Here is a 22,804-nt window from a genome sequence, read left to right on the forward strand (position 1 = left end):
GCAGCTACACAGCACTGCGACTGCTGCTATCGCAAGCAAATACATTCGTACGGCTATCACGTGATCTCGGAACATTTATCGGTCGGTCTTGATACTTGTACAGGTCAAGCATCCCGATATCTGCATAGACAACGTGACACTGTATTCCACTACTGCGATACCAAGGACACGCTCGTGTTCGTTGTTCGCAGAGCGTCTCAATTGGACAATTTGGACCCCAAGATCCCAGTCACGGTGTTTCTCCTCACGGATTCGAGAATCCAAAGAGCTACAAAACCATGTCTATTGTGCCTGGACTAATGGCTTTCTTGCTTTGCTTTCATTTTCGAGAGTCCCGGATTGTGTTCATGCATGGGTTTCCGAGTTATATCGACCGAACACCGAAGAACAAGTCTTTGGAGCTAAAAGCGCGCTAGTTCGATCACCCCCACAGATACCCCAGGATCTGACGCCACTTCTGCCATCCTCCGCTTCGTGACAGGTCAACCTTAATTCTCGTCTCCCCGCTACCTGTCCGGAAACCATGACATTGTCGAGTCGAGCTTCGAGTCTGCATGAGATCCAAAGTCCTCATTTGGACTTCGATGAAGATCATCATTCGACTTCGGCGGAATCTGTCCAAATCTCTGCTCCACTCCGTTAGCCCGTTCAACCCCTCACACTTATTAATATGGTTGATGCAGACATGAACGCGAATATACTCAGATACGCGGGGGTATTCCGTCACAGACCCGGTCGAGGTCGCTGTAGATAGAAGTATGAAAGGACACCTCTGGTCTGGCCATTGTTCTCGATCAAGTTCCTCCTTGACGGTGTTGTGATATTCTGTTGTTAGCTATCTTTGGATTCCGAAACCACCATGAGCACTGATCAGATTGAGCACGTCGATGTTCTGCTCGTAGGAGCAGGCTTCGGCTCCTTCACCCTCCTCCACAAGTAAGTGCGCCAATTTCAAGCCCTGGTAGAAATGCTAACGCGCTCAGGCTGCGAAAGCTGGGGTATAGTGTGAAGATATACGAGAAAGGAGCGGCTTCTGGAGGTATCTGGTATTGGAACTGCTATCCCGGCGCACGTGTAGACAGCGATACACCCATCTACCAGCTATTCGACAAAGGTACGCAGAAGCCGGCTCGGACTGTCGCTTGTCACACTAACCAAAGCAATAGAGCTATGGGAAGACTTCACATTCAAGGAGCGTTACGCCGGCGGTCCAGAACTCCGAAGATATTTTGACCATATCGAGAAGAAATGGCATGTCAGTGAACACATCACATACAACAAGCACGTGGACGGGGCCATGTTCGACGAGAACAAGAAACAGTGGCTGGTTGAGTGCTCCGATGGAAGCGAGATCAACTGCACGTATTTCATCCCCTGTATTGGGTTTGCATCCAGAAGATATACACCTCCCATCCAAGGTCTGAGCAATTTCAAAGGCGAGATCTACCATACCGCAGTATGGCCACAGCATGGTGTCAACCTCAAGAACAAGCGGATTGCTCAATTTGGGACGGGTGCTTCGGGCATTCAGGTCGCTCAAGAAGTCGGTGACCGAGCCAAGCAGCTCACCGTATATCAGCGAACTCCAAACCTCTGCCTGCCTATGCATCAGCGCCCGCTTGACCCCAAGGAAGAGGAGGAAAAGAAGAAGGCAGGCAAGTATGAGGAAGAGTTCGAGAAGACAAGGCATACCTTTTCTGGTTTCACATATGACTTTATCGACAAGAACACATTTGATGACAGCCCAGAGGAAAGGGAGAAGTTCTATCACAAACTCATCGTTGAGGAGGGTGGCTTCAAATTCTGGCTCAACACCTACAAAGATATGCTTTTCGACCTGAAGGCCAACGAGGAAGCATACAAGTTCTGGCAAAAGACAGTAGCCGCCCGTATCAGTGATCCCGAGAAGAGGAGACTCCTGGCGCCCGAAAAGGCACCTCACCCATGGGGCACAAAGCGTCCATCGCTCGAACAACGGTTCTATGAGGTCATGGATCAAGAGCACGTCAAGATTATCGATGTGAACGAGCATCCTGTAACAGAAGTCACAGCAACCGGCATAAAGACGGATATGGGCGAGATCGAATACGACGTAATAATTCTTGCCACTGGCTTCGACTCTGTTACCGGCTCACTCGCCCAACTGAACATCCAGGGCACAAAAGGTGGCACCATCGCCGATCACTGGAAAGACGGCACAAAGACTAGCATGGGTATTGCGATGCCCGAATTCCCGAACATGTTCTTCCTCTACGGGCCACAGGCACCAACGGCGTTCTCGAACGGACCTTCTTGCACACAATTTCAAGCAGAGTTCCTGGCCAAGCTCTTGGAGAAGGCTAAGGAGGAGAAGATTACGAGGATCGAAGCAACACAGGCTTACGAGGACGACTGGTGCAAGAGAATGCACGAGAAGTGGGATGTCACACTCTTCCCATTGGCCAAGTCGTGGTATCAGGGTGCTAACATTCCAGGCCGGAAGGTCGAACCTCTGAACTGGTAAGTCATTGTACTGCTCACTCGCAGGTTGCGTAAGCTAACACATTTTTACAGGGCCGGTGGTATGCCAGAGTACGTTTCATCTATGGCGAAGTCCATGGAGAACGACTACGAAGGGTGGAATATTGAGAAGGCATGAGCTTGCCAGCGCAGCGGAGGGTGGATTGATATCTGTATGATCAAGCATGCCAGCGAGGTGTTCTTGGCACTTTGGTTCAAGCTCAGGTTAGAGCTTAGAATGTGACCTTATTTCTCCTACAATTCTCTTTCTTTTCCTGCAGTTGTCTCGATCCAGTAATTGATATATACTAGATTCCACTGGCGTATGTCATGGTCACTGGCAACATTATCATGCTGGCCTACCCGGGCATACTGGAGCACTCGAAGTGATAGATGCCTGCATGCCTGGTCTGTGTCTCGGCAAACCTACCAGTATCAAAGCCTGGGGTTCTCCAAGATCATGGATGACCGCATCAGCAGAGATTCGACCAAGGTCGCTGTGGTCGCTGCTCTCAACTAGTATTGCAGAGAACTCAATTTACCACAAAGAAGACAACAATCATGCAGTCCTCACCGCTTCAAACGCTTGTCACCCGGCATATATGCACTTGTGCTCGCCGAAATGCCACTCTCCGACCTCTCAGCCGAACCTTCATAACCAGCGCAGCCAGGTCCGGAAATGCTCCCAACCCTGCCTTTGTCGGCTCAGCAGAAGACCTGAAGCGAAAGTACCGGCCAAAAGACGAAGACCATGACCCTTCAAAGGTCGAATATGCGCAAATCAAGAACAAGAACAAAAGAGCCACGGCCGGGATCATCGTCACAACTATTGCCATGTTCGGCACCGTCTACTTCTGGCCTGGCGAGACAAAACTGGTCAAGAACGATGCGCCAGCACCGAATGTGCCGGGCATCGTGCCGGATACCAGTGTGGCGGTTGATACCGTGGAGACAGGAACAAGCAGCGTGCCTACGTTCCCCAAGATGATCACCTTGCCGGAGGGTAACGAAGGGAGCGACGCCATGCCAATCCAGGGTGACCAAGAGTATCAACTCGTCGGCCTAGGTATCCGGACCGTTTCATTCCTCGGTATCCAAGTCTACGTGGTGGGCATGTACATCGCAGTACCCGACATTGCCACCCTCCAAGAACGCCTCATCAGAACACAAGACTCAGTTGCTACGACGCTGGTGCCTGGTGAGAAAAATAAACTAAGGGAAGCACTTCTCGACGCAGGAAAAAGCGAAGATATCTGGAACGAGATACTCAAGGATGGAAAGATCAGAAGTGTATTCAGGATTGCACCGACCAGGAACACAGATTTCAGCCATCTCAAGGATGGATTCTTGAGACAACTCACCGCCAAGACTCAGCATTTCTCCGCCAACAAGAATGATCAGTCATTCGGTGATGAGGCATTCGGACAGTCTGTTGACCAGTTCAAGGCTCTTTTCTCAGCAGCGCCTAGGAAACAATTGCCGAAGGGCGAGGTTTTGCTGCTGAGTAGAGATGCCAAGGGGAGGTTGCAGGCGTATTATGAGGATCCTAAGGGCAATAGGACGAAGTTTGGCAATATCGGAGATGAGAGAATTAGCAGGTTGGTTTGGTTGCAGTATTTGAGTGGGAAGACGCCCAGTAGCGAGGGGGCGAGGAAGAGCGTGGTTGATGGGGTAATGGAGTATGTTGAGAGGCCGGTTGGGACTGTTGCTACACAGGTGATTTGAGGAGGGTAGTGTGGTCAGCAAGAGGTAGGCGTCTAGCTTGGGAACAAAAGGGTATAGACAGGCTCACGCATCAACGAAGAAGCATCGAATGTACGGCTGAAGCTGTAAAGTAGGTATGTATATTTAGAGGAAGACGTCACATTAATTACAGTACGCTCAAGCCTCGAGGTCGCCGTATCCAGATGAGAAGGCTACTTAATCATTTCCATCAGTCAGAGTCAACTCATCAGAACTCGCAACCCAAGCGTGACTTCGAAAAGCTTTAACCATCAACAACACTGGGAAAAATTACCTAGCAGAGATCCACCCGCAGCACCTCCCGATTCCAATCCTCCTTCTCCTGCTGCAGCCTCGACAGCCATGAACCATGCTCAGTATTAAGTGTCACCACATGACGGCCAGCCAGGTCCTGCTCGCCCGACACAGCCTCAGCGTGCGACCTTGTCGCCTTCTCACTGACTGCTGCTCCCTCAGATGGGTTCTCCTTACCATCTGGTTCGTCCCTCCAATGATCTTCTAGCCCGTCAATCCCATCAAGCTCAGAAAGTGGCGGGATGTCGTTTTGTGTCGAGTCTATGTCTTTGGGGTCCAGTGCTGCGCTTGTTGCGTTGATACTGTTGTCAACCGCTGATACCGCTGGCTTTTGGATCGAGGTCAATGTCTCGTCGGTTTGGTTGGTGTGGACGGACGCCTTCCTCGGATCCATGCGTTGACTGATGTTCTGGAGTATTGTGAGTGCAAATATTGCTTGTATGTGTGGTATTTTACTATCGTGTCTTTGGTTTACTAGAGGATATTCTACTAATTGACACTATCTGATGCCTTGCGGTGTGTTTTAACACAAGCGTTGTGTGCTCATGACCAGCATGTTCTAGTACGAATTATGGCTTTCATGTCCGAAGTGGCGTGAGGCGTCACTTCTGTTTCACGCATCTTGTGATGTTGAAGAGGCACACTTCCGAAACTCAAGATGAGCGCTTCTGACCAAAATTCGGCATAGTTTTAGGGGCAAGTTTGGCGTAACGAGGTGCTCAGTTTCCAGAGTGTGTGAGAGGCAAGAATCCGGCAGAGCCCGGAGTATCCCGAGCCCATAGAAGGAGAGTCATTTTCAAGCCCGGACATTCCCGACATGCCAGGTTCGCCCCTTTTCGGCATCAGGTGACAGTTATCTTCGCATCATGCCACAGCAACAATTACCTCTACCACACACAGCCTATGAGGCTTTTCAAGGATTAATCCCCTCGAGGCAAGACTCTCACAGCAATAAAGCATGCCTAGAAGGCGCGTCGCAATGACACTCACCAACAGCTCACACTTGCATACCAGCATACCAAGAAAATGCACTATAACCAATTCACCGACATGACAGCGCCATCAATGACGAAGCCCGAAGCTACAAAAATGTCGGATACCAAGTAAGTTCATCTACAATGACGCCAAGCTCAAACAACTAGCTAACCACCACCAGAACAAAAGACACAAAGCCCTCACTCCACCACGTAATCCTCACAATCTCCCACCTCCACCACGACCCCAACAGTCTCGTCGAAAAAGTCCGCGTCCTAGGCAGCTACGACTCCCCCAAACACGCCAGCGCCGCCGCCCACCGCTGCCTCTTCGAAGCCGGGTTCCGTCGAGAATGGTTCTCGCAGTATGAGACTGACCCGGCGTATTTCGAGAAGAACAACGTCCAACAGCGTGAGGGTCTGGCTGTTCTTGCTGTTGAGCCGAATGGGACGACGTACCGTGCGAGGGTGTTGACGAGTGCAAATTCGGGCGGGTTCAGTACAGTGCTCGAGGATGGGAGGATTCCGGAGTCGCTGTTTCATGTTTTGGTGACGAGGGTTGAGTATGAGGTTGAGGAGAGTGGGGAGGTGAGGGATACGGGTGTGCGGGGGACGTTTGCGACTTATGAGGAGGCGAGGGCGTTTGCGGGGAGGGCGCTACTTGAGGATGCGGGTGCCAATGTGACGAAGGAGAGTTTCGCTGAGTGGGACGAGGCTGCGGCCGGAGAGCGGGATTGTGGGTATGGAGAGAATGTGATCGTACATGCTATGGGTAACAAGGGGGAGAATTTTCTGGTTAGTATTGTGCAGGGATTGGAGCTTGAGAGTGTGAGGCTTGCGGAGGCTTCGATGAGGATTCGATGATGGAGGTGGTAGCAAGTGATGGGGATTTGAGGCTGCACGGCGTATAAAAGAGTCGCTTTGGGATCGGGCTACTAATTCAGCTCGTTCTTGTATGTCAGCCGCTGTGATTTATTTCTCGAGCACAACTCGGGGCGACAACAGGCCATGCACCTAGTTATGTAAGCGTCAGCATTGTGAGAAAGTTCAGGAAAGGTCAAGTCACAAGGGTGTTTTTGACGTCCTATCCGGGTCTCGCAAGTTGCACCCGAGTTCCTTGAGTCTGAACACAGACACGGAAAACGCCGAGGAGGATACGACATCATTTGAGGCATACCCGATGCACTTGCCCGAACAGATCTCATATGCACCGCGCAGCTACTACCTGAAGATGCCTCCTTCCTCACCAAAAATCAAGAGCCACAGAAGATCTCGACTGTCATCCTTCGCACACCTGCATGGATCCTGCACGACAACTGAATCAAGTACACCAAGATCGCCACAATGATGAAGAGCTTCCTACTCCTTCACTTTCTGTGCCACTGTTGTGCAGTCTTTGCCTTCGCACCACGACAAGCTGCACCACAACATGCAGTCTGTCGCTTCTCCCCCCAATTCAGCCACGATGAGATCCTGCACAACTCCACTGCGTTCGAAGCAAGCATCTTCTACTGGGATGGTCAATTCCACCAAGACAGTGTTGGCTACCATCAACAGAATGGCTTGACAATTGACAACACTATGCTTGGCTATGCAACAGGTTTGCCGCAACCACTGTCATCTTTTGGTCCCTCGCCAGCGCGCGTCAGCAACGCGAGGAATGAGGTACGAGAATGAAGCTTCGCCTCTCCTCTATGCTAACGACAAAAGGCTTACCACATCATGCTCAACACCCTAGCCATCAACGGCAGCTTGTCGGCTTCGACGTTCATCTATCCTGCGAACCCATCTTCCGCTGCGCAGATTGCTGCTTCGATCCTGTCTTCGAAATTACAGACCTATTTGACCTTCAACAATGCCTACCCTGGCTATGGAGGCTTCCTGCCTGACTTCCGAAGTGACGGCACAATGATGGAACCGACTCACATAGATCAGGCCAGCGATAGTGGCAAGCTCTCAGCTGCAGACAACGGGTACGTGACAGACACTCTTGAGGCTTGAGGAATGTTCTATTGACAAAGACCCTAGACTACTCATGTGGGCAGTTTACGGTTTGATCAACACCCTAGAAATGTCCGGTAGACCCGCGATGCAACAACTAGGAAGCTCATGGGCAAGATGGTTCATGTATGCCCGTGCCAACGCCAAAAACATTTTCATGCGGGCTACGATACCTGGTGATGTCTGCGCCATTGCCACATTGAAGCCTAGTTTCTATACAGATGTGTTCGGCCAGAATTACACCTGTGAGCGGCAGGACTGCCTGAACAACGACCCTTTCGAAGGCGAGCTCCTGACTTGGTTTCTCTACTTCTCCAACACGATGAACAGGACTGAGACCGATGCTCTCTGACACAGGAAGAGACCACAGCTCATCGCCACAAACTATACAGGCTCGGTCGTGGATGGCTCTCAGACACAACCGGGTGCCACGGATTACTCACATGAATCCATCAAAAAACGACATATTACACCTATTACTGTCCAGAAAGGCCTTCACTTTGCAAGTAACGAACAGATAAAGCTTCTGTTCTTGCCATACCGTGATGTCGAGATCGTGTCGAGAGTGTACATGAATGCTGAGTATGTTCGGACTTGCAACTCCGTTCTCATGGGCCGAACGCCTGGCATGTTCTCTCGTACACCCAACGCCACAGTATCCTCAAGTGCACCTAACTCTTCGATGGCAATCGAGACGGAGCAGATACAGAATGCCGGTGTCCCTTCCGCTGCCGTCTTCCAAGAGCAAGAGCTAGACATGATTACACCTTCCTCGGTCTTCCCGACCATCCTGTTTGATCGTGGTATTGGCCTTGCATGGTACAAGAACATGCTAGATGGCAAACAGATGCAGAGTGTCTACGGTAGTCTGGCAGCCACCCGACGAGATGGATCTGCCGTTGCACGGGAGGTGAACTGGGAGAACAAGGCACCAACACTACTAGCACTCCTCGGTGGTATAGTGGATATTGTCAGAGATGGAATGAAACGCGACAACATCTATGATGAGTTCATTCAGGTCACGGAGCGAGAGTATGGAGATGTGTTTGAGTCGAGCAGAAATGGTGGCGCTGCTCTGATGGGGGAGAAGGTTGGGCTGTGCATGCCCAATGCACAGGTGCCCGGACAGACGTTGAATGATTTCTCGACCTGTGCTTCTGCTTCTACAACATGAGCAGCTGGGAACGTGCCGGTAAGATGCGGTGTTATGCAGGAATATCAATGCCGTAGTAGTATATTATTCAATTACTAGTGAACAGTAAGCACGACACTATACAAGTATACGCTTTCTACTTACACTATGCTCGGTTTGCCACATGTGCCCTTCTGCCACATCTCACGCCGTACGCAGACATACTCTCGCCACGCCGACACAGTGTCCATCCACACAACTATAACATCCACCTTACACCACTACCGCACAGCTCGCAAAGTCACGACCGATAAACTCAAGTAAATGCCGCGGCTTCAGCTTCAGCCTCAAGCTCTCTGAGCTCTCTTCTCTTCTGCTCCAGCCGTCGTCGTGCTTGCTCTGCCTTGGCCGACCGAGGGGCTCCTCGTGTGGATTTTGTGGCACCTGCTGTTCTTCGTTTTTGTGCTGTAGGCATTCGTGTCTGTGTAGGGTTGTGGGTTCGGACCGTTGGTGTCGTGTACTGTGGATGATAGGATGAGTCGGTCTCGCTTGCGCTTGAGTAGTCGCTTTCTGTGCCGGTGAAGCGGGATTTGCTCCTTCGGGTTCTTTGACTGCGATCTGGGTGTGGAAGTGAGATCCTAGTGCTTGCTGTGACATGGCCAGTGGCGTTGATATTGGCCGCATCAGATCGTCGAGCCTGTACACGCAGCTGCAGGAGATTGGCACCTGTGCCAACAGCGACAGACTTCGCGAAGCGTTTGAGCATTACCTTGTATGCGCCTGGGTTGCTGAATGTGAATGCTTCCATTCCCTGATAGACGAACTCGTACTTGTCGGAGTCGAATATCATGCCGATCTCAGCCTCGAATTGTTGGTGGAGTGTCTCCAGCTTGAATTCGTGCCAGTTGGAGGGGGTGTGCTTAGAGGGCTTGAGGTCGAACATGGTCATCCATATCTCGCCTGCGTTGAGGATGTTGGCGTCGATTTTGACTTCGATGTCGTCCCAGTCGAGGGTTTGGTTGGAGCTTATTGTGGTTGTTGTTGGTTGGCTAGTATGTGGTGGGATTTGAGATGGTTCTGGGGCTGATTGAGTGAAAGTCGTTCTGAGAGGACTGGAAGGTATGGTGATAGGAAGAGGAAGTTCATCGTGGTCTTCGACTGTCACTGGACTTGTTGTTGGACCTGTAGGGGATATAGCGTGTCTCGATAGCCTTCTGGATGCTGTAGCAGTCTTCTCTTCGATGTTCTTGCGTGGCAGTTCTGGCTCGAGATTCGTGGCAAGGCGTGGTCGTTTCGGTCGTGTTCTTGACGAGATGGGTGGTGGTGCTTCGTCCTCAGACTCCACATCAGATTGAGCAGTCCTAGCGCGCTTCCTGGATCTGGTCTGGGATGGAAAACCTTGAGACACAGTCTTATCTTGAGTGTTGGCGAAGAGAGCCCACCCAGTGTAAAGCGCCAATAGACCTTCCGCATCGGTGCTCAATCTGCGACCAGGTACCAGAATCGTACGATTATCGTCAAAAGACGCCACCACCGGTCTCAGCCAGTCCGAGAGCTCTTTCTTCCGATGGAAATCGCACCTAAGTAGCTGTGTTCTGTCCTCCCACTTCTCTCTCAGCCTGCCCAGGATTGCGTCTCGGCGTTTTTTATAGTCCTCGTTGCTGAGTCCCAATTTGTGTTGCCAGTAGACTTTGGAGTCATTTCGATCGCTCCGATCGCCTCGATCGCGCGCAGTAGAAGGCATGATTGGGAGGCGCCTTCGAATGCTTTGTCACGTTTGGTCAGCTATTGTATGGAGCTGACTTGGTTTCATAGAACGTGGAAGTTGCAAGAATCAAACATTTGGAAGTTTCCTAAATGATCTGCTTTGTTAGTGTGCGATCTGATAAGCTATAGGAAGTGAAAGATGCCACCACCAAGCCAGATCTTGTGTGACATTTTCACTATACAACAGTGGCTGACAGAAAACCTGGAACTCGACTACGTTTTGACACTCAATCCTCCACATCATCATAGGTATCTTGCAAGTCGTTACGGTGACAAGATGCATCCATGGTCGAAGGTGATGTACTTGGAGCGCCCGGCGATCTTTGTGCCCTTAGCGAGCTGCAACCACAATCTTTCTCACAAATCGAGTTTACTGGAAAAGCTCAATTGCATCTAGAATCTAGCACAGATTAGTATTCGTGCTTCATGTTACTCTCGATGTAACTTACAAAGCTCGGTCCCAAGAAATCTGCTGCTGGATTCCCACTAATACAGTCAATGGTAATTGTATTCGTGCCAGCGACTAAAGTGCTAGCTGGAATTGCAACATCATAAACCTTGCCATTACCCCTATATGCGCCGCGCGTGAACCCCCTAGAATCGATCTTGGCTGGCGCAGCCGGACTTGGTCCGGTAAAGCTGTTGACCTTGGCCTGTGGACGTCCGTTACTGTATGCGAGGGTTGTGCCGATGCGGAGGGTTGCGGCGCCGGTCTGCGAGGAGTCGAGAGTGAATTCTATGGTCATGGAATTGACGGACTTGATCATGGCCATTGCTGGGAGATCACGTTAGTGCCTGGATCCCATGAGGTGGGTAACGACTGTTGACTTACGGACATCATTGAGCGTGGAAGTGCCGACGGTATAAGTCAGTCCGTCCCAACTCTCCATACGGCTGTCGGATGGGTGCATCCGCAGCTGCTTATCTGCGTTTCGGAATCCTGTTGGTTGTCCATCCCAGTCGCCGATTTGCCAGATTGTATTGCGGGCTCCAACGTTAGAGGCGATTTGCTGAGTCGTTGTCTGGCCCGCAGTAACCTTGATGCCACTTCCCGTCGCAACGACAAACTCACCCTGGTAGGCCTTCATGTCGTAGATGCCTCGTCGCATGCGAGGAGATGTGAAGTCGCCGTTTGAGGCGGTATAGGCCCAGTATTGGTTTGCGTCGTTGTACCAGTGGACCACCTTTTGAAAGGCTGAATCGACACTCGAGAGGGTGCCAGCTACTGTCCCGCGACCAGATGATGGAACGTAGTCTTTGATGTCAAGGCTGGAGAAGAAGTCCATGTTGATACTGTCGATCTCTGGTGTGACGCTGCGGGAGAAGGTCATGGCGTATGGGCCATGGAGGCCTTGGCGGAAGGCTTCGGTTTGGGCGTGGTTGGAATTCATGTAGAACTATGTACTCTGGATTAGCATGGGCGGCTCGAGTGTTGAGGCAAGATATGAGGAAAGGGCACTTACGTAGAGTGCGTTGAAGGCGCCACCGTTGTTGGTATTGATGTCGCGGAAGAACGGTCCTCCGCTAGATGCTTCGTATGCTGGGTCCGGTAGTACCATGCAAGCCCGTACCGGATCTGTGCCGTTACGATAGACACAGTGCACTTTGTCGTCGATGAAGCGTTCGCTTGAGTAGAACTTGCTGCGTGTTTCACCGTCAACGACGAAGACATCGGAGCCTTCGACGGTCGAAGAGCTTCCGGCTGTGGTTGAGACGTCACCAAACGGATATTCGAGGGGTAGCTTCGCGGCATCGATACGGGCGATGAACCTAAGTTCGCCAATCTCTGGTTCCTCCGTCGTGTGTGTTGCCATGTAGACATTGCTGTCGCCGCTGCGAACAACGATGTAGTGCGTCAGGGTGGCGGTGTTGCAAGTGATCTTGGCATATTGGTCCTCGATGATCTCGGACGTTACTGTCGCTGTACCCAAGCCAGAGCTGAGGTGGGTGCCTTGAGATTTGTACTGCAACTCCTCACCTCGGTAGAGAATGGACGTGATATCGCATGACGAACGGCTGATGGTGATACTCAGCGAGTTCGAAGAGCCGGCATCGACAACATAGGCGCTGGATGACTCGGTCACTCCAAATGCAGCCAGGGCAGAAGCACAGAAAAGAGTGGACACAGCAAAAAGGATTTGAACGAAAGACATTTTGCAGCAAACCAGACCGCCAAGGTCTCGAGAAGCAGAACGAACGGAAAGGTTTCAAAACAGCATCACAGGTGCGGTACGAAGGCATGGAGGGCTTGATAGAACTATGTAGTCCATTAGTCTGTGCTGCACTGCGGTCGAGCAGAGTAGGGTTGCCGTTTCAGCAGGAGGTCAGTCCTGACGATGGGAGAGCGTTTGCACCAAGACTGCCGGCTATCACCAGAAAAGAGAACCGAGAAATCCTTCATTCCGCTTACACGGCTCAGGGAGCATATTCGAGTCAGAGATCGCATCTCCCGTTGCTGGGTCTTTGATCGCATCCGCATATTGGTGCCTAGGCAAGCTAGTCGCGACAAGACAGACGTTGATGGGTGTTCTGCGCATCGCAGGGTGTCAATGCCACACGCTTGGTCGAATGTGAGAATCATGGGAAGGTTGAGATGGCAAAGAGGTTGGGATCACAGGCTCGCTAAAGCTGCCCGTGTTTCAGAAACCACGTGACTGTAAGACACGAGGCTTGGCAGGTTTCATCTTGCTCACATCTTTCAAGGATGAATCTTCGACCTTTCTGGTATTGTTGTGTCGACTTGCGCGAAGAACAGAATCTGCAGAACGCTGCAACCGTACCGTGTAAGCAAGAGTACCGCACTGCGTCGACAAGAGCTGTTGAAAATTCGAGGTTTCACAACTTGCCATACTGATATGGCCTCGTTTCCCGCCAATGCCTCGCGATTTCTTCTCTTGTTGCAACCCAAACGCCCTCCTTTGAGTTGACATACTCACAGAACCTCTTCAGATCCGCAAATCTGCCCGGCTTGCCCACAATCCGACAATGCAACCCCACCGTCATCATCTTCGGTGTTCCCTCCTGCCCTTCCTCATACAACGTATCAAAGGCATTCTTCAAATAGTCATAGAAGTCTCCCGGCCCACCAAATCCATTCGGAGTATGAAACTTGAAATCATTCACATCGTAGCTATACGGCACCATCAATAAACCTTCACAATCCTCCTCCTTCCTCTTCCCCTGCTTCACCTCCTCCGTTTCCCTCGGCACATCCACCCAATACGGTAGATCATCACAATAGCTATCGCTCTGCCACAAAAGCGGCTTCCCCATCTCTCTGAACACATCACACACCAACGCCTTCGACCGCCCACTCAACCTCCCATAATACCAGCCAACGGGTGCCTTCCCCACAATCTTCTCAATGGCCTCAACCCCCTTCCGAATCATGGCCTTCTCCTCGTCCGGCGCCATATTCTCATAATTCACCCAGCGATACGCATGGCTGGCGACCTCACTTCCCCCCTTCGCCGTCCGCAGCGCCACCTCAGGATTCTGCTCGATCGCCTTCCCAACGGCATACAGCGTGAACTTGAATCCAAGTTTCTCAAACAATTTCATAATGCGCCAGATCCCAACGCGCGAGCCGTACTCATAGTCACTCTCCACGTTGACTGCGCGCTCCTGTACCTTGGCCGGGTAGCGGCCCGTGGACTCCCACAGCGAGGCTTCGGATGTGAGGTCCCCATTGAGCACGCACGATTCACCGCCCTCTTCGTAGTTGATCACCAGGGACAGCGCTAGTTTGGCGTTGTTGGGCCAGTTGGCCGATGGTGGGTTGGGGCCGTAGCCGATCAGGTCCCGGGGGAAGTCGGTTAGGGGGTCCCATTGGAAGGGTTTAGGGACTGAGGACATGATTATCTTTCCTAAAGGCTGCAAGCAAGCGTACAAGGTAAGGAACGAAGTAACGGCTGCTTTGGAATAAGTGGAGATCTATTTCGAAATGGCGGCCAGAGGACTCGGGTTGTTCTTTTTATTTTTGGTTGTAGAAGCGACGCAATTGAAGCCTAGCCAGTCAATGAGTAGTAAGGTACTTGGCACTCTTGTCTGTAATGTTCGAGCTATAAGACCACGGCCACCTCGTCTTGGGCATGTAGGTCAAGCTAGAAACAGATGGCAAAAGCAAGATATGTATCTGCCTTAGTTCTATGACCCAGAATCGCTCAGGTTCCTCTCGCGGCCAGTGTCTTTCCATTATTGCCACCGCTGGAACCCGTGGGGACCCCTGTAAATGATAAGTATATTTGCCGTTCCAGATGCCCCCTCACGCGTATCTCCGATAGGGGTCAGGTGCCCCCCGGAGTTCATGAACAGCCGACGGGGTTCCAGGCTGATACCTCGGTGATTTTCTGAAAAGGCAATCAAGACCTGCCAATTATATTACAATTCCATGTTGCCGGAGTACTCCGTGGGGGACAGTCGGCAAGCGATGTCCCCTAATCTTGTAATGACGGCCTCAATGTGATTGTCATTCCCCGAGACAGGGGAAGTCAATATATCCTCTGTCCATGTTGTCAGGAACCCAGTAGAACCGGCTGCGATCATACTTCGCCAGGGCCTTGCCCTCTCTTAATCTTGTAACAAGATCTGGGTTACTTGTAAAGTAGCGGCCAATAGTGATTGCAGCACCAGCACCAGATTCTACAACGCCCCAGACGTTCGTATCGTTGTAGCCACCCGCAATAAAAAATGGCGTGTTGCCCATAATCTCACGAAATGGTTGAAGGGTAACATTGTTGCCCAGCGACTTGAGATAAGAATCTTTGGCTGCAGCCTCGATGATTTGCTCGAATCTCTGGAGTTATGTTCGTCAGCCCGCCATGCCAAGTAAAAACTGCTCTGCTTGCACTTACTGGTTCAATAAAATGGATATACGATAGGTTTGGAACCGCGTCCTTCAGCCGGCGACAGAAGTGCGACCAGATTTCCATCCTTTGCGCTCCGTAGGACTGATTGAACATTCCGAACGGCGACAACCTAATCGCCACCCGCTGTCCACCCACCGCTTCAGCCAATCCCTGCATCAGCTCCAATGGAAACCGGCAATATCCCTCCACGCTGCCGCCATACTCATCAAATCTCTTGTTCACATTCGTGCTCAGAAACTGCTCGACAATATACCCGTTTCCACCGTGGATCTCAATGCCGTCAAATCCACATTCCTCCACCGCCCTCCTAGCCGCACTCACAAAGTCCGAAATCGTCTTAGCAATATCCCCCTTCGTCATCTCTCGAGGCGGGAAGTCACTCATCGCCACTCTGTCTCCATGTCCCGGTATGGCATCATCGGCATCCTCATCGGGAGGCGGATACCGACTCTCCATGCCCTCCCCGAACGGCGTGGCGCTGGCACTGACAGATTCCAGTCCGGTAAAATGCGGCAGACACGCCCGTCCACCATGCCATAGCTGCGCGTAGATGTACCCGCCTTTGGCATGCACGGCGTCCACTACCGCTTTCCATCCGGGGACTTGCTCCGGCAAGAACAAGCCGGGGACAGCTGGTGACCCGGTGCCCTCTTGAGAAGGGGGGATCCCCTCGGTGATGATGAGACCGCCTGGCGTGGCGCGTTGAGCGTAGTACGTGGCCACAGAAGGGGATGGTTTCCAGGCGCGATTGGGCCGGCCAATGTTGACGGGGATACCGCGATTGCGGGTCATGGGAGCCATGACGATGCGGTGGGAGAGGGTGATACCGCCAGCATTGATGGTGAGGGGGGTGAAAAGGGCGGATTTGGCGCGCTGTGATGCAGACGGGGCGGAGTCATGGTCCTTTGGCAGTTGCGTTGCAGAGTGAGTCTTTGGGTTGACAACGGCGTCTGCTGGGAAGGCTGCCTCTATCGGTGGGACTGGCGAAAGAGTAGAAGCAGCCATTGGATAAGGAAAGGTGTTGCTCAGGCGTATCAGGAGAGACGGCCGTACTTGGATGCTGAGAAAGCAAGGCAAACATATTTCGCGAAGATAGCTTCTTGGATCAAGCAAAAAGGCAGGGTGGACTCACGCGAAAATCCTCCATTCCAGGTTATGCCTCGATAACCGACTACAAGCAAAAGAAGGCGGCAGTGTCATTACAGCAGTACTGGCCATATCCATCATCAACGCTCCCGCAATAGTCCGGTACCATTTCCAAGGCAACTGCATATATGGTAGAGACACAATTGAGCTGCTAGTAATCTAGCTAATTGCGGGCACTCTTTTCGGCATCGGCGAATCTGGAAGGTAGCCCGGAGAAGCGCGGTTTCTGCACAACGAGAACAGGTGGTGGACACACTCTAGTGCCTCCTACGCCCACATTTCGCCGAATATACCACAACTGAAAGACTAGCATGCTACAAGGATCCGATACAACTTTCAGACAAGCATCTCCCACGTGTAGCGCATTGACCCAGTGTTTATGCAAGTACCTACATGATTAGAACTGCCAGGCGACAGAGCATCTGGGCACTCCGTGTGGTCACTGCAGCCCGGAGAAGAGCGTCATGTACTATCAACGGTTTCACCTTGTACGGTCCTACTCGACTGCCATGTCAATTTTTGTCTACATCTGGTACTGTAGGTCGACGTTTGCGTGAGAGTTATGTTAAACTCCTTGTATACAAGAAGCTATCGCGAGCTTTAGTCCAAGGTATGGGGCTGAAGATGTCGGACTCTAGCCTCATGCGCGATGCCCTGGCCGATAAGGGAATTTTCCCTTGAAGTGCTGCGCAATCTCTCGTCTCGTAGTCACCCACACCCCTTCATGGCCTTGGATATATTTCATGAAGTTCCTCAGCGCTTCGGAACGACCAGGCTTGCCGATGATACGGCTGTGCATAGGGATGTTCATAATCTTACCACCTTCTCTGTAGAGCATGTCGAATGTCGCTTTGAGGTATTTCTCATACATATCGCTTCCCACGAAGCCAGGACTCATATGGAATTTGCCATCTGCACGAACCGAAATGTCAGCCGAGCTCACTAATACTGCTGTCGACTTACCGTTGCAGTCATAGTTATATGGTACGATCAGCATCCCCTTCTTATCCTCATCTTTGAGGTTGTTCTCCGCCGGCAGGTCGACCCAGTAGGGAACATCATCGTTGTACGCTTCAGAGCACCAAAGCATCTCACCACCTGCCTCTCGAAATGCTTCCGGGAAGAGAGCCTTGGTGTTAGGTGTGCCTCGCCCGTAGTATGCGCCCACCGGCATCTCACCACTCACCTCCCTGAGTAATTTCAGGCTCTCCACGATATAATCCTTCTCAGCCTGCAAATCATAGTCCCATATGTCCAACCACCTCAAGCCGTGCGTGGCGACCTCGTGGCCGTCTCGCACGCAAGCTTTGGCAAAGTTCGGGTTCACTTTGAATGCTTGAGCGACGGCATACGTCGTCCAGTGATAGTTAAATTCTTTGAACAATCTCAGAAGCCGCCACGCGCCTACTCGACTGCCATACTCGTATTCAGATTCCGCGTTGACGTAGGGTGCACCCTCTTTGTAACCCCCGGAGGCGCCCTTTTCCCAGAGGTACGGCTCAGAGTGTCCGTCGCCGTTATGATAGGTGCGTTCTGCACCCTCCCTGGGAAACAATCGTTTCAGCCATGTTGGCACGGGTGCAAGGGCATGGACTCACTCATAGTTCAAGACGAATGAGATGGCAATGCGGGCGCCATTTGGCCACTGGGGGTCGAAGGACTCTTCCCCAAAGCCTTATACAAGGTCAATATCGTTTTTCAAATGCGATGGCGAGAACATAGAATCTCGCAAGAGCTCGACTATTCTTACCTTCGAGGTCTCTGGGGATGTCGTAATTCGGATCAAAGTTGACCATTGTGGGTCTGCCCCTGAAGCGCGTTGCGTTGCGCAGCCTACCGTGACTACCGAGCCTCAATTTGTTTTCTAGCGACTCTTGCCTTTCACTCGGGAATCTGTGCTTAAGAAGTCCTTCCTCTCCCCAAATCTGCACGCTTTGGCTGCTCGTATGCCTTCTATCAATCCAGTCAGCATTTGGAGTACTACCGAGGAATGCGTGGGCACAAATACATCCAGTAAGAGGAGATCTCCGTCACTATGCCAGAAGCACAAAAACGCCGAAAGCTTGATCTACACATCAGGCGGACACCTCGCCCTCCGCTCTACGCGGTAACCGAGGCCATGGGTTCGCGTTCGAAGGTGCAACTTGGTTGTTAAGCCCAGCGAGGAGGTGCTTTAAGCTCGTGAGCCTCATCGACCCGGAGATGCGCGCCTAAACCCTCTAATTTGCGACATCTCAATCACTGTATCAATCGTGCTGAGATTCACCCAAAAAGTGTCTTGCAGGCTGCAGAAATGTCGGTCTTCTCGCTTGATGTCTCAAAGGACAATCCTGTCACAGTCACAGACCTCGAAAGAGCGTGCGAGATCCTTGGAGTCTCAATCAAAGATGCAGAGAAGGACGAGTATGTCAATCTCTTGGCGGTCTACCATGACTCGATGGCGAGGCTGATGGCTATGGAAGGTGAGTGTTCTCTTACGAAAAGGGTTTGGGTAGTCAATGCTGACGCACGTAGGTAGATTACTCTCCAGCAGTCGACCATGATCGATTCGAGCGCAAAAATGTCCACTTCGCAACCCCGGAGGAGAACCCATTCGGCGCCTGGGCTTGGAAATGCGACATTTCAGACAAAGATTCTAATGCTTCCGCTCTACTCCATGGCAAAAGTGTAGCCTTGAAGGACTGTATTGCGGTGAAGGATGTGCCTATGCTTCTTGGGACGAATTTCTTTACCGATTACACACCTGGCACGGACGCGACCATCGTAACTCGCATGTTGAGACATGGAGCCGTCATTGCGGGAAAGTCGACCTGTGAGAATCTGTGCCACTCCGCCACATCCCATACCGCAGCGACTGGTGTCGTGCACAATCCTTATGCCAAAGGCTATGCATCCGGGGGGTCCTCGTCAGGTTCCGCCGTGCTTGTAGCGCTTGGTCCGGAAAATGGCGGTGTGGACTACGCCATTGGCGCCGATCAAGGTGGAAGCATACGCGTTCCTGCCGCCTGGTGCGGCATCGTTGGATTCAAGCCAACCTTCGGCCTCGTGCCCTGGACCGGAGCTGGTAGTAATGAGCCAACGAACGATCATATGGGACCGATGACCAGAGACGTACTAAGCAATGCTCGCCTTTTGAAGGCAATCGCAGGTACAGACTTCGTGGATGATCGATCTTATGGCGCTCCTCCGCCGGAGCGAATTCCAGCTTACCACGAGCAGCTGGAGGCTCTCACAGACGCGAAGGATCTGTCAGGGTTGCGGATCGGAATACCGGGAGAAGGTCTCCTCACACCCGCGTTAGATCCAAGAGTCAAAGAATGCTTTCTCGATGCCGCGGAGAAGTTCCGCTCTCTGGGAGCCGAAGTTGAAGAAGTGTCAGTACCAATGCACACGCTTGCCTCGATCGCGTGGACAGGAATCTCCAAACTCGGAGGATATGTGAACAAGACACTCGCTCTAGGTGGACGAAGAGGCTACCAGTTGACCGACTTGAATGAAAAGCTCTGGCCACTGACACAAGAGAAATGGGACAACGCAATCCCCTCAACCAAGAACATCTTCTTGAACGGCGTCTATGCCCAGGACATGCAGAAATTTCCCGGCGTGCTAGGAAAGGCCACAAATCTGTCTTTGAAAGCACGGCACGGTTACGATGCAGCGCTGGGAGACTGGACTTCCATTTCTACGTTCGTCACCGAACAACAGTTGGCTGAACTGAAAAAGCAGAAGACATATGATGTGTTGATTTCGCCCACACTCCCATATGTCGCCAAGTCACATCCCGAGCTGGAGGCAGGCGGAGCCTTAGGAAACCCAATATTGCAACTTCAGAAACAAGTTGGCCTGACCGGTAATACGGCGCCGCTAAACCAGACGGGCCATCCAGCGCTAGCAATGCCCATTGGTATGCTGGACATAGAAGAAGGTCCTTTGAGCGGTAGCGGCACAAAATTGCCGGTCAGTATGCAAATTATTGGTAAGTGGTGGGATGAGGAGATGGTGTACCGCGTGGCGTATGCCTGGGAGACTGCGGTAGGCGGCCCGGAGGCATGGAAGCGACTGTAGCCATCGCGTCATTGAAATGATTGCTGGGGACATTCCGTCAGATCCGCCCGCTGCGTCGTGCTGCTTCGAATACTATTGAGAATATCTCTCGTGCATGATAGGTCGGAGGAAAGCGAATGTGGTTGAGGTTGGGTTCTCCATGCATTCGGCGAAACGTGAACAATACTTCTGGGGTATTGTCAGCTTAACATGCATCATTGTCCATCCCATGCTTGCTGAAAGAGCACGCGGTTCTCCGTCAGCCCCTGTCCTCCCTTCGGTGCTTACCGAAATGGGATGATGCCCGTTATCTATCCCGGATCCACGTGGTATCGCGTGGTTGCGGGGGTGCCCCGAGGTCCTGGTACATGATTCGAAGCATCAACGTGCTTATCGGGATATATCAAGTCGTTCCTCGCTTCCGCCCTCGCCTCGAGTTGTTATTTGTGCCTATCTTTGTTGGTGGCCTGAAAAGGTGACGGCTGCGGTAGACCTATATTGAAGTCTGTCCCAGCTAAGTTGTTGGCGCGATAACACACCGACGAAGTACACCCAAGCAACGCTTGGAAAGCTCCCAGCCATGAACAACAAGCACGATGCCGAAAAGGCTCAGATCAGTCCGGTTCGGAGTCAAGAGAGCACCTCCCCAGAGATACTGAAGGCTGAGCCCAGAGAGCAAGAGGTGTTCCAGATTTCTGAAGATGGCGTCGACTTCCGCACGGTCACCTGGCCTCGAGCCTCCATCATATTCCTCAAGATCCTCTTCGCCACGGGCGTGTTGTCGATTCCAGCTGCGATGTACGAAATTGGTGCCGTTGGCGGTGCACTCATTCTGCTTGGATTCGGAATGCTCAACTGCTATGTTGGCACAATTCAGGGCGACTTTAGGAACAAGCATCCTAGCTGTCATTCAGTGGCCGACATGATTGGTTTCATCGCCGGTCCTGCCGTCAAGGAGCTGTTCGGTGGCCTGTATATTGTTGCTTGGGTGCTGTGTTGCGGAGCAGGAATTCAAGGCACCAGTGTGGCATTCAACGCCTTGTCTGAAAACGCGGTCTGCACTGTGTGGTTTAGCTTCATCTCCATGATCGTTGTTGCTATGTCCGCCTCGGTAAGGACATTCCAGAACCTTGGATGGGTGGGTTGGGCCGGATTCATCTCAATATACGCCGCAGTTTTCATCGTTGTTGTTGCCGTCACACAGCGTGACCGCCCAGCGGCTGCTCCAAGGGAAGGGCCTTTTGAGTTCGGCTACCACGCAATCGGAGCCACAACATTCCACGGTGGTATGGTGTCCACCACGACCATCTTCGTCTCATCAGCTGGAACCTCCGCTTTCGTCCCTGTCATTGCAGAAATGCGACGGCCACAGGACTTTCGCAAAGCGCTTTACTGCTGCATGGGCTTTGTGACTGTCTCATACATCACCTTCGCCAGCGTCATATATGCCTACTGTGGGCACTGGATTGCGTCTCCAGCATTGGGCTCCGCAGGGCCAACAGTTAAGAAAGTTGCATATGGAATTGGCTTGATCGGCCTTATCGTCTCCGGTGCCTTTTACTGCCACGTTGCTGCGAAATATCTCTTCGTCAGAATACTGAGGAATTCTCGGCATCTGCAAGCAAACACGATCGTTCATTGGTCGACCTGGCTTGGTTGCACGTTTGGGTTGGCGTCCATTGCATTCATTCTGGCTCAAGCAATTCCCATATTCAACTACCTGGTCTCCATCACCGGTTCTCTCTGCTTCGCTCCGTTAGCGTTGTGTGTCCCGGCGTGGATCTGGTTGTACGATAATTCTGAGTACAGAAGAGGCGGAATCCTCAAACAGATTCTGTATGGTCTTCACATCCTACTCTTTTTGTTTGGTTGCTTCCTTTGCGTTGCTGGCACGTATGGTTCTGTCCAAAGCATAATCAATGCATACCACAACGGCACAATCGGTAAGTCTTTTTGAGTTTGCAGTGCCACTGAAGCTTGATACTAACATTCGTCCAGGGTCTGTCTTCTCTTGTAAAGATAATTCTGGCACTGTGCTTGGCAGTACAGGCGGTCACTGAACGAGACTGGGCTGTCGTTGCGAAAAGGATGGTCGTGAGTAGTTAAGTAGGAGCATTGTATGTCCGTACTGTTGTCTGCCTTATCTCTTCGGGTGTATTGAACTCTTTTTTCAACCCATCAATCAACAGTAGAACATCGAATGCTGTAGAGTGATTGTGACATACTCGTATTGAACAATGCCGATGACCAGCGACAGAATACATGTGCAGAATCGTGCTTAGTGTCTAACCGTATTATAGGGTAGAGCTAGAGACCAGACACGCACTGTAACTCAG

General features: G+C 51.8%; 12 protein-coding genes across 12 annotated transcripts; 6 read left to right on the plus strand and 6 right to left on the minus strand.

Annotated features, from left to right (window-relative positions):
• Positions 1–859: 859 nt before the first annotated feature.
• On the plus strand, positions 860–2,638 carry PMZ80_008908 (uncharacterized protein; the record flags this gene model as incomplete). Its single annotated transcript, XM_064877304.1, has 4 exons — positions 860–936; positions 984–1,114; positions 1,167–2,499; positions 2,554–2,638. The coding sequence occupies 4 exons, from the start codon at positions 860–862 to the stop codon at positions 2,636–2,638; spliced, it is 1,626 nt and encodes a 541-aa protein (XP_064726806.1).
• Positions 2,639–3,060: 422 nt separating this feature from the next.
• On the plus strand, positions 3,061–4,224 carry AIM18 (Altered inheritance of mitochondria protein 18 mitochondrial; the record flags this gene model as incomplete). The annotated part of the gene is made up of 1 exon (XM_064877305.1): positions 3,061–4,224. One exon carries the CDS (start codon positions 3,061–3,063, stop codon positions 4,222–4,224), a length of 1,164 nt encoding a protein of 387 aa, XP_064726807.1.
• A 292-nt stretch (positions 4,225–4,516) lies between these two features.
• On the minus strand, positions 4,517–4,930 carry PMZ80_008910 (uncharacterized protein; the record flags this gene model as incomplete). The annotated part of the gene is made up of 1 exon (XM_064877306.1): positions 4,517–4,930. The coding sequence occupies one exon, from the start codon at positions 4,928–4,930 to the stop codon at positions 4,517–4,519; it is 414 nt and encodes a 137-aa protein (XP_064726808.1).
• Positions 4,931–5,625: 695 nt separating this feature from the next.
• Positions 5,626–6,374, plus strand: PMZ80_008911 (uncharacterized protein; the record flags this gene model as incomplete). The annotated part of the gene is made up of 2 exons (XM_064877307.1): positions 5,626–5,639; positions 5,693–6,374. The coding sequence occupies 2 exons, from the start codon at positions 5,626–5,628 to the stop codon at positions 6,372–6,374; spliced, it is 696 nt and encodes a 231-aa protein (XP_064726809.1).
• A 480-nt stretch (positions 6,375–6,854) lies between these two features.
• PMZ80_008912 (uncharacterized protein) lies at positions 6,855–8,685 on the plus strand (the record flags this gene model as incomplete). Its single annotated transcript, XM_064877308.1, has 4 exons — positions 6,855–7,175; positions 7,221–7,483; positions 7,539–7,811; positions 7,869–8,685. The coding sequence occupies 4 exons, from the start codon at positions 6,855–6,857 to the stop codon at positions 8,683–8,685; spliced, it is 1,674 nt and encodes a 557-aa protein (XP_064726810.1).
• Positions 8,686–8,959: 274 nt separating this feature from the next.
• Positions 8,960–10,387, minus strand: PMZ80_008913 (uncharacterized protein; the record flags this gene model as incomplete). The annotated part of the gene is made up of 1 exon (XM_064877309.1): positions 8,960–10,387. One exon carries the CDS (start codon positions 10,385–10,387, stop codon positions 8,960–8,962), a length of 1,428 nt encoding a protein of 475 aa, XP_064726811.1.
• Positions 10,388–10,780: 393 nt separating this feature from the next.
• Positions 10,781–12,563, minus strand: PMZ80_008914 (uncharacterized protein; the record flags this gene model as incomplete). Its single annotated transcript, XM_064877310.1, has 4 exons — positions 10,781–10,810; positions 10,860–11,185; positions 11,243–11,807; positions 11,874–12,563. The coding sequence occupies 4 exons, from the start codon at positions 12,561–12,563 to the stop codon at positions 10,781–10,783; spliced, it is 1,611 nt and encodes a 536-aa protein (XP_064726812.1).
• A 682-nt stretch (positions 12,564–13,245) lies between these two features.
• PMZ80_008915 (uncharacterized protein) lies at positions 13,246–14,265 on the minus strand (the record flags this gene model as incomplete). The annotated part of the gene is made up of 1 exon (XM_064877311.1): positions 13,246–14,265. One exon carries the CDS (start codon positions 14,263–14,265, stop codon positions 13,246–13,248), a length of 1,020 nt encoding a protein of 339 aa, XP_064726813.1.
• Positions 14,266–14,878: 613 nt separating this feature from the next.
• PMZ80_008916 (uncharacterized protein) lies at positions 14,879–16,283 on the minus strand (the record flags this gene model as incomplete). Its single annotated transcript, XM_064877312.1, has 2 exons — positions 14,879–15,205; positions 15,264–16,283. 2 exons carry the CDS (start codon positions 16,281–16,283, stop codon positions 14,879–14,881), a joined length of 1,347 nt encoding a protein of 448 aa, XP_064726814.1.
• A 781-nt stretch (positions 16,284–17,064) lies between these two features.
• Positions 17,065–18,220, minus strand: PMZ80_008917 (uncharacterized protein; the record flags this gene model as incomplete). The annotated part of the gene is made up of 3 exons (XM_064877313.1): positions 17,065–17,968; positions 18,023–18,098; positions 18,175–18,220. 3 exons carry the CDS (start codon positions 18,218–18,220, stop codon positions 17,065–17,067), a joined length of 1,026 nt encoding a protein of 341 aa, XP_064726815.1.
• A 497-nt stretch (positions 18,221–18,717) lies between these two features.
• On the plus strand, positions 18,718–20,489 carry PMZ80_008918 (uncharacterized protein; the record flags this gene model as incomplete). The annotated part of the gene is made up of 2 exons (XM_064877314.1): positions 18,718–18,886; positions 18,943–20,489. 2 exons carry the CDS (start codon positions 18,718–18,720, stop codon positions 20,487–20,489), a joined length of 1,716 nt encoding a protein of 571 aa, XP_064726816.1.
• A 559-nt stretch (positions 20,490–21,048) lies between these two features.
• Positions 21,049–22,528, plus strand: PMZ80_008919 (uncharacterized protein; the record flags this gene model as incomplete). Its single annotated transcript, XM_064877315.1, has 2 exons — positions 21,049–22,411; positions 22,467–22,528. The coding sequence occupies 2 exons, from the start codon at positions 21,049–21,051 to the stop codon at positions 22,526–22,528; spliced, it is 1,425 nt and encodes a 474-aa protein (XP_064726817.1).
• Between the last annotated feature and the right edge of the window lie 276 nt (positions 22,529–22,804).

The sequence above is a fragment of the Knufia obscura genome (assembly GCF_036327395.1).
Source record: "Knufia obscura strain CCFEE 5817 isolate CBS 148926 chromosome Unknown scaffold_12, whole genome shotgun sequence".
In the NCBI taxonomy this organism is placed as follows: domain Eukaryota; kingdom Fungi; phylum Ascomycota; class Eurotiomycetes; order Chaetothyriales; family Trichomeriaceae; genus Knufia; species Knufia obscura.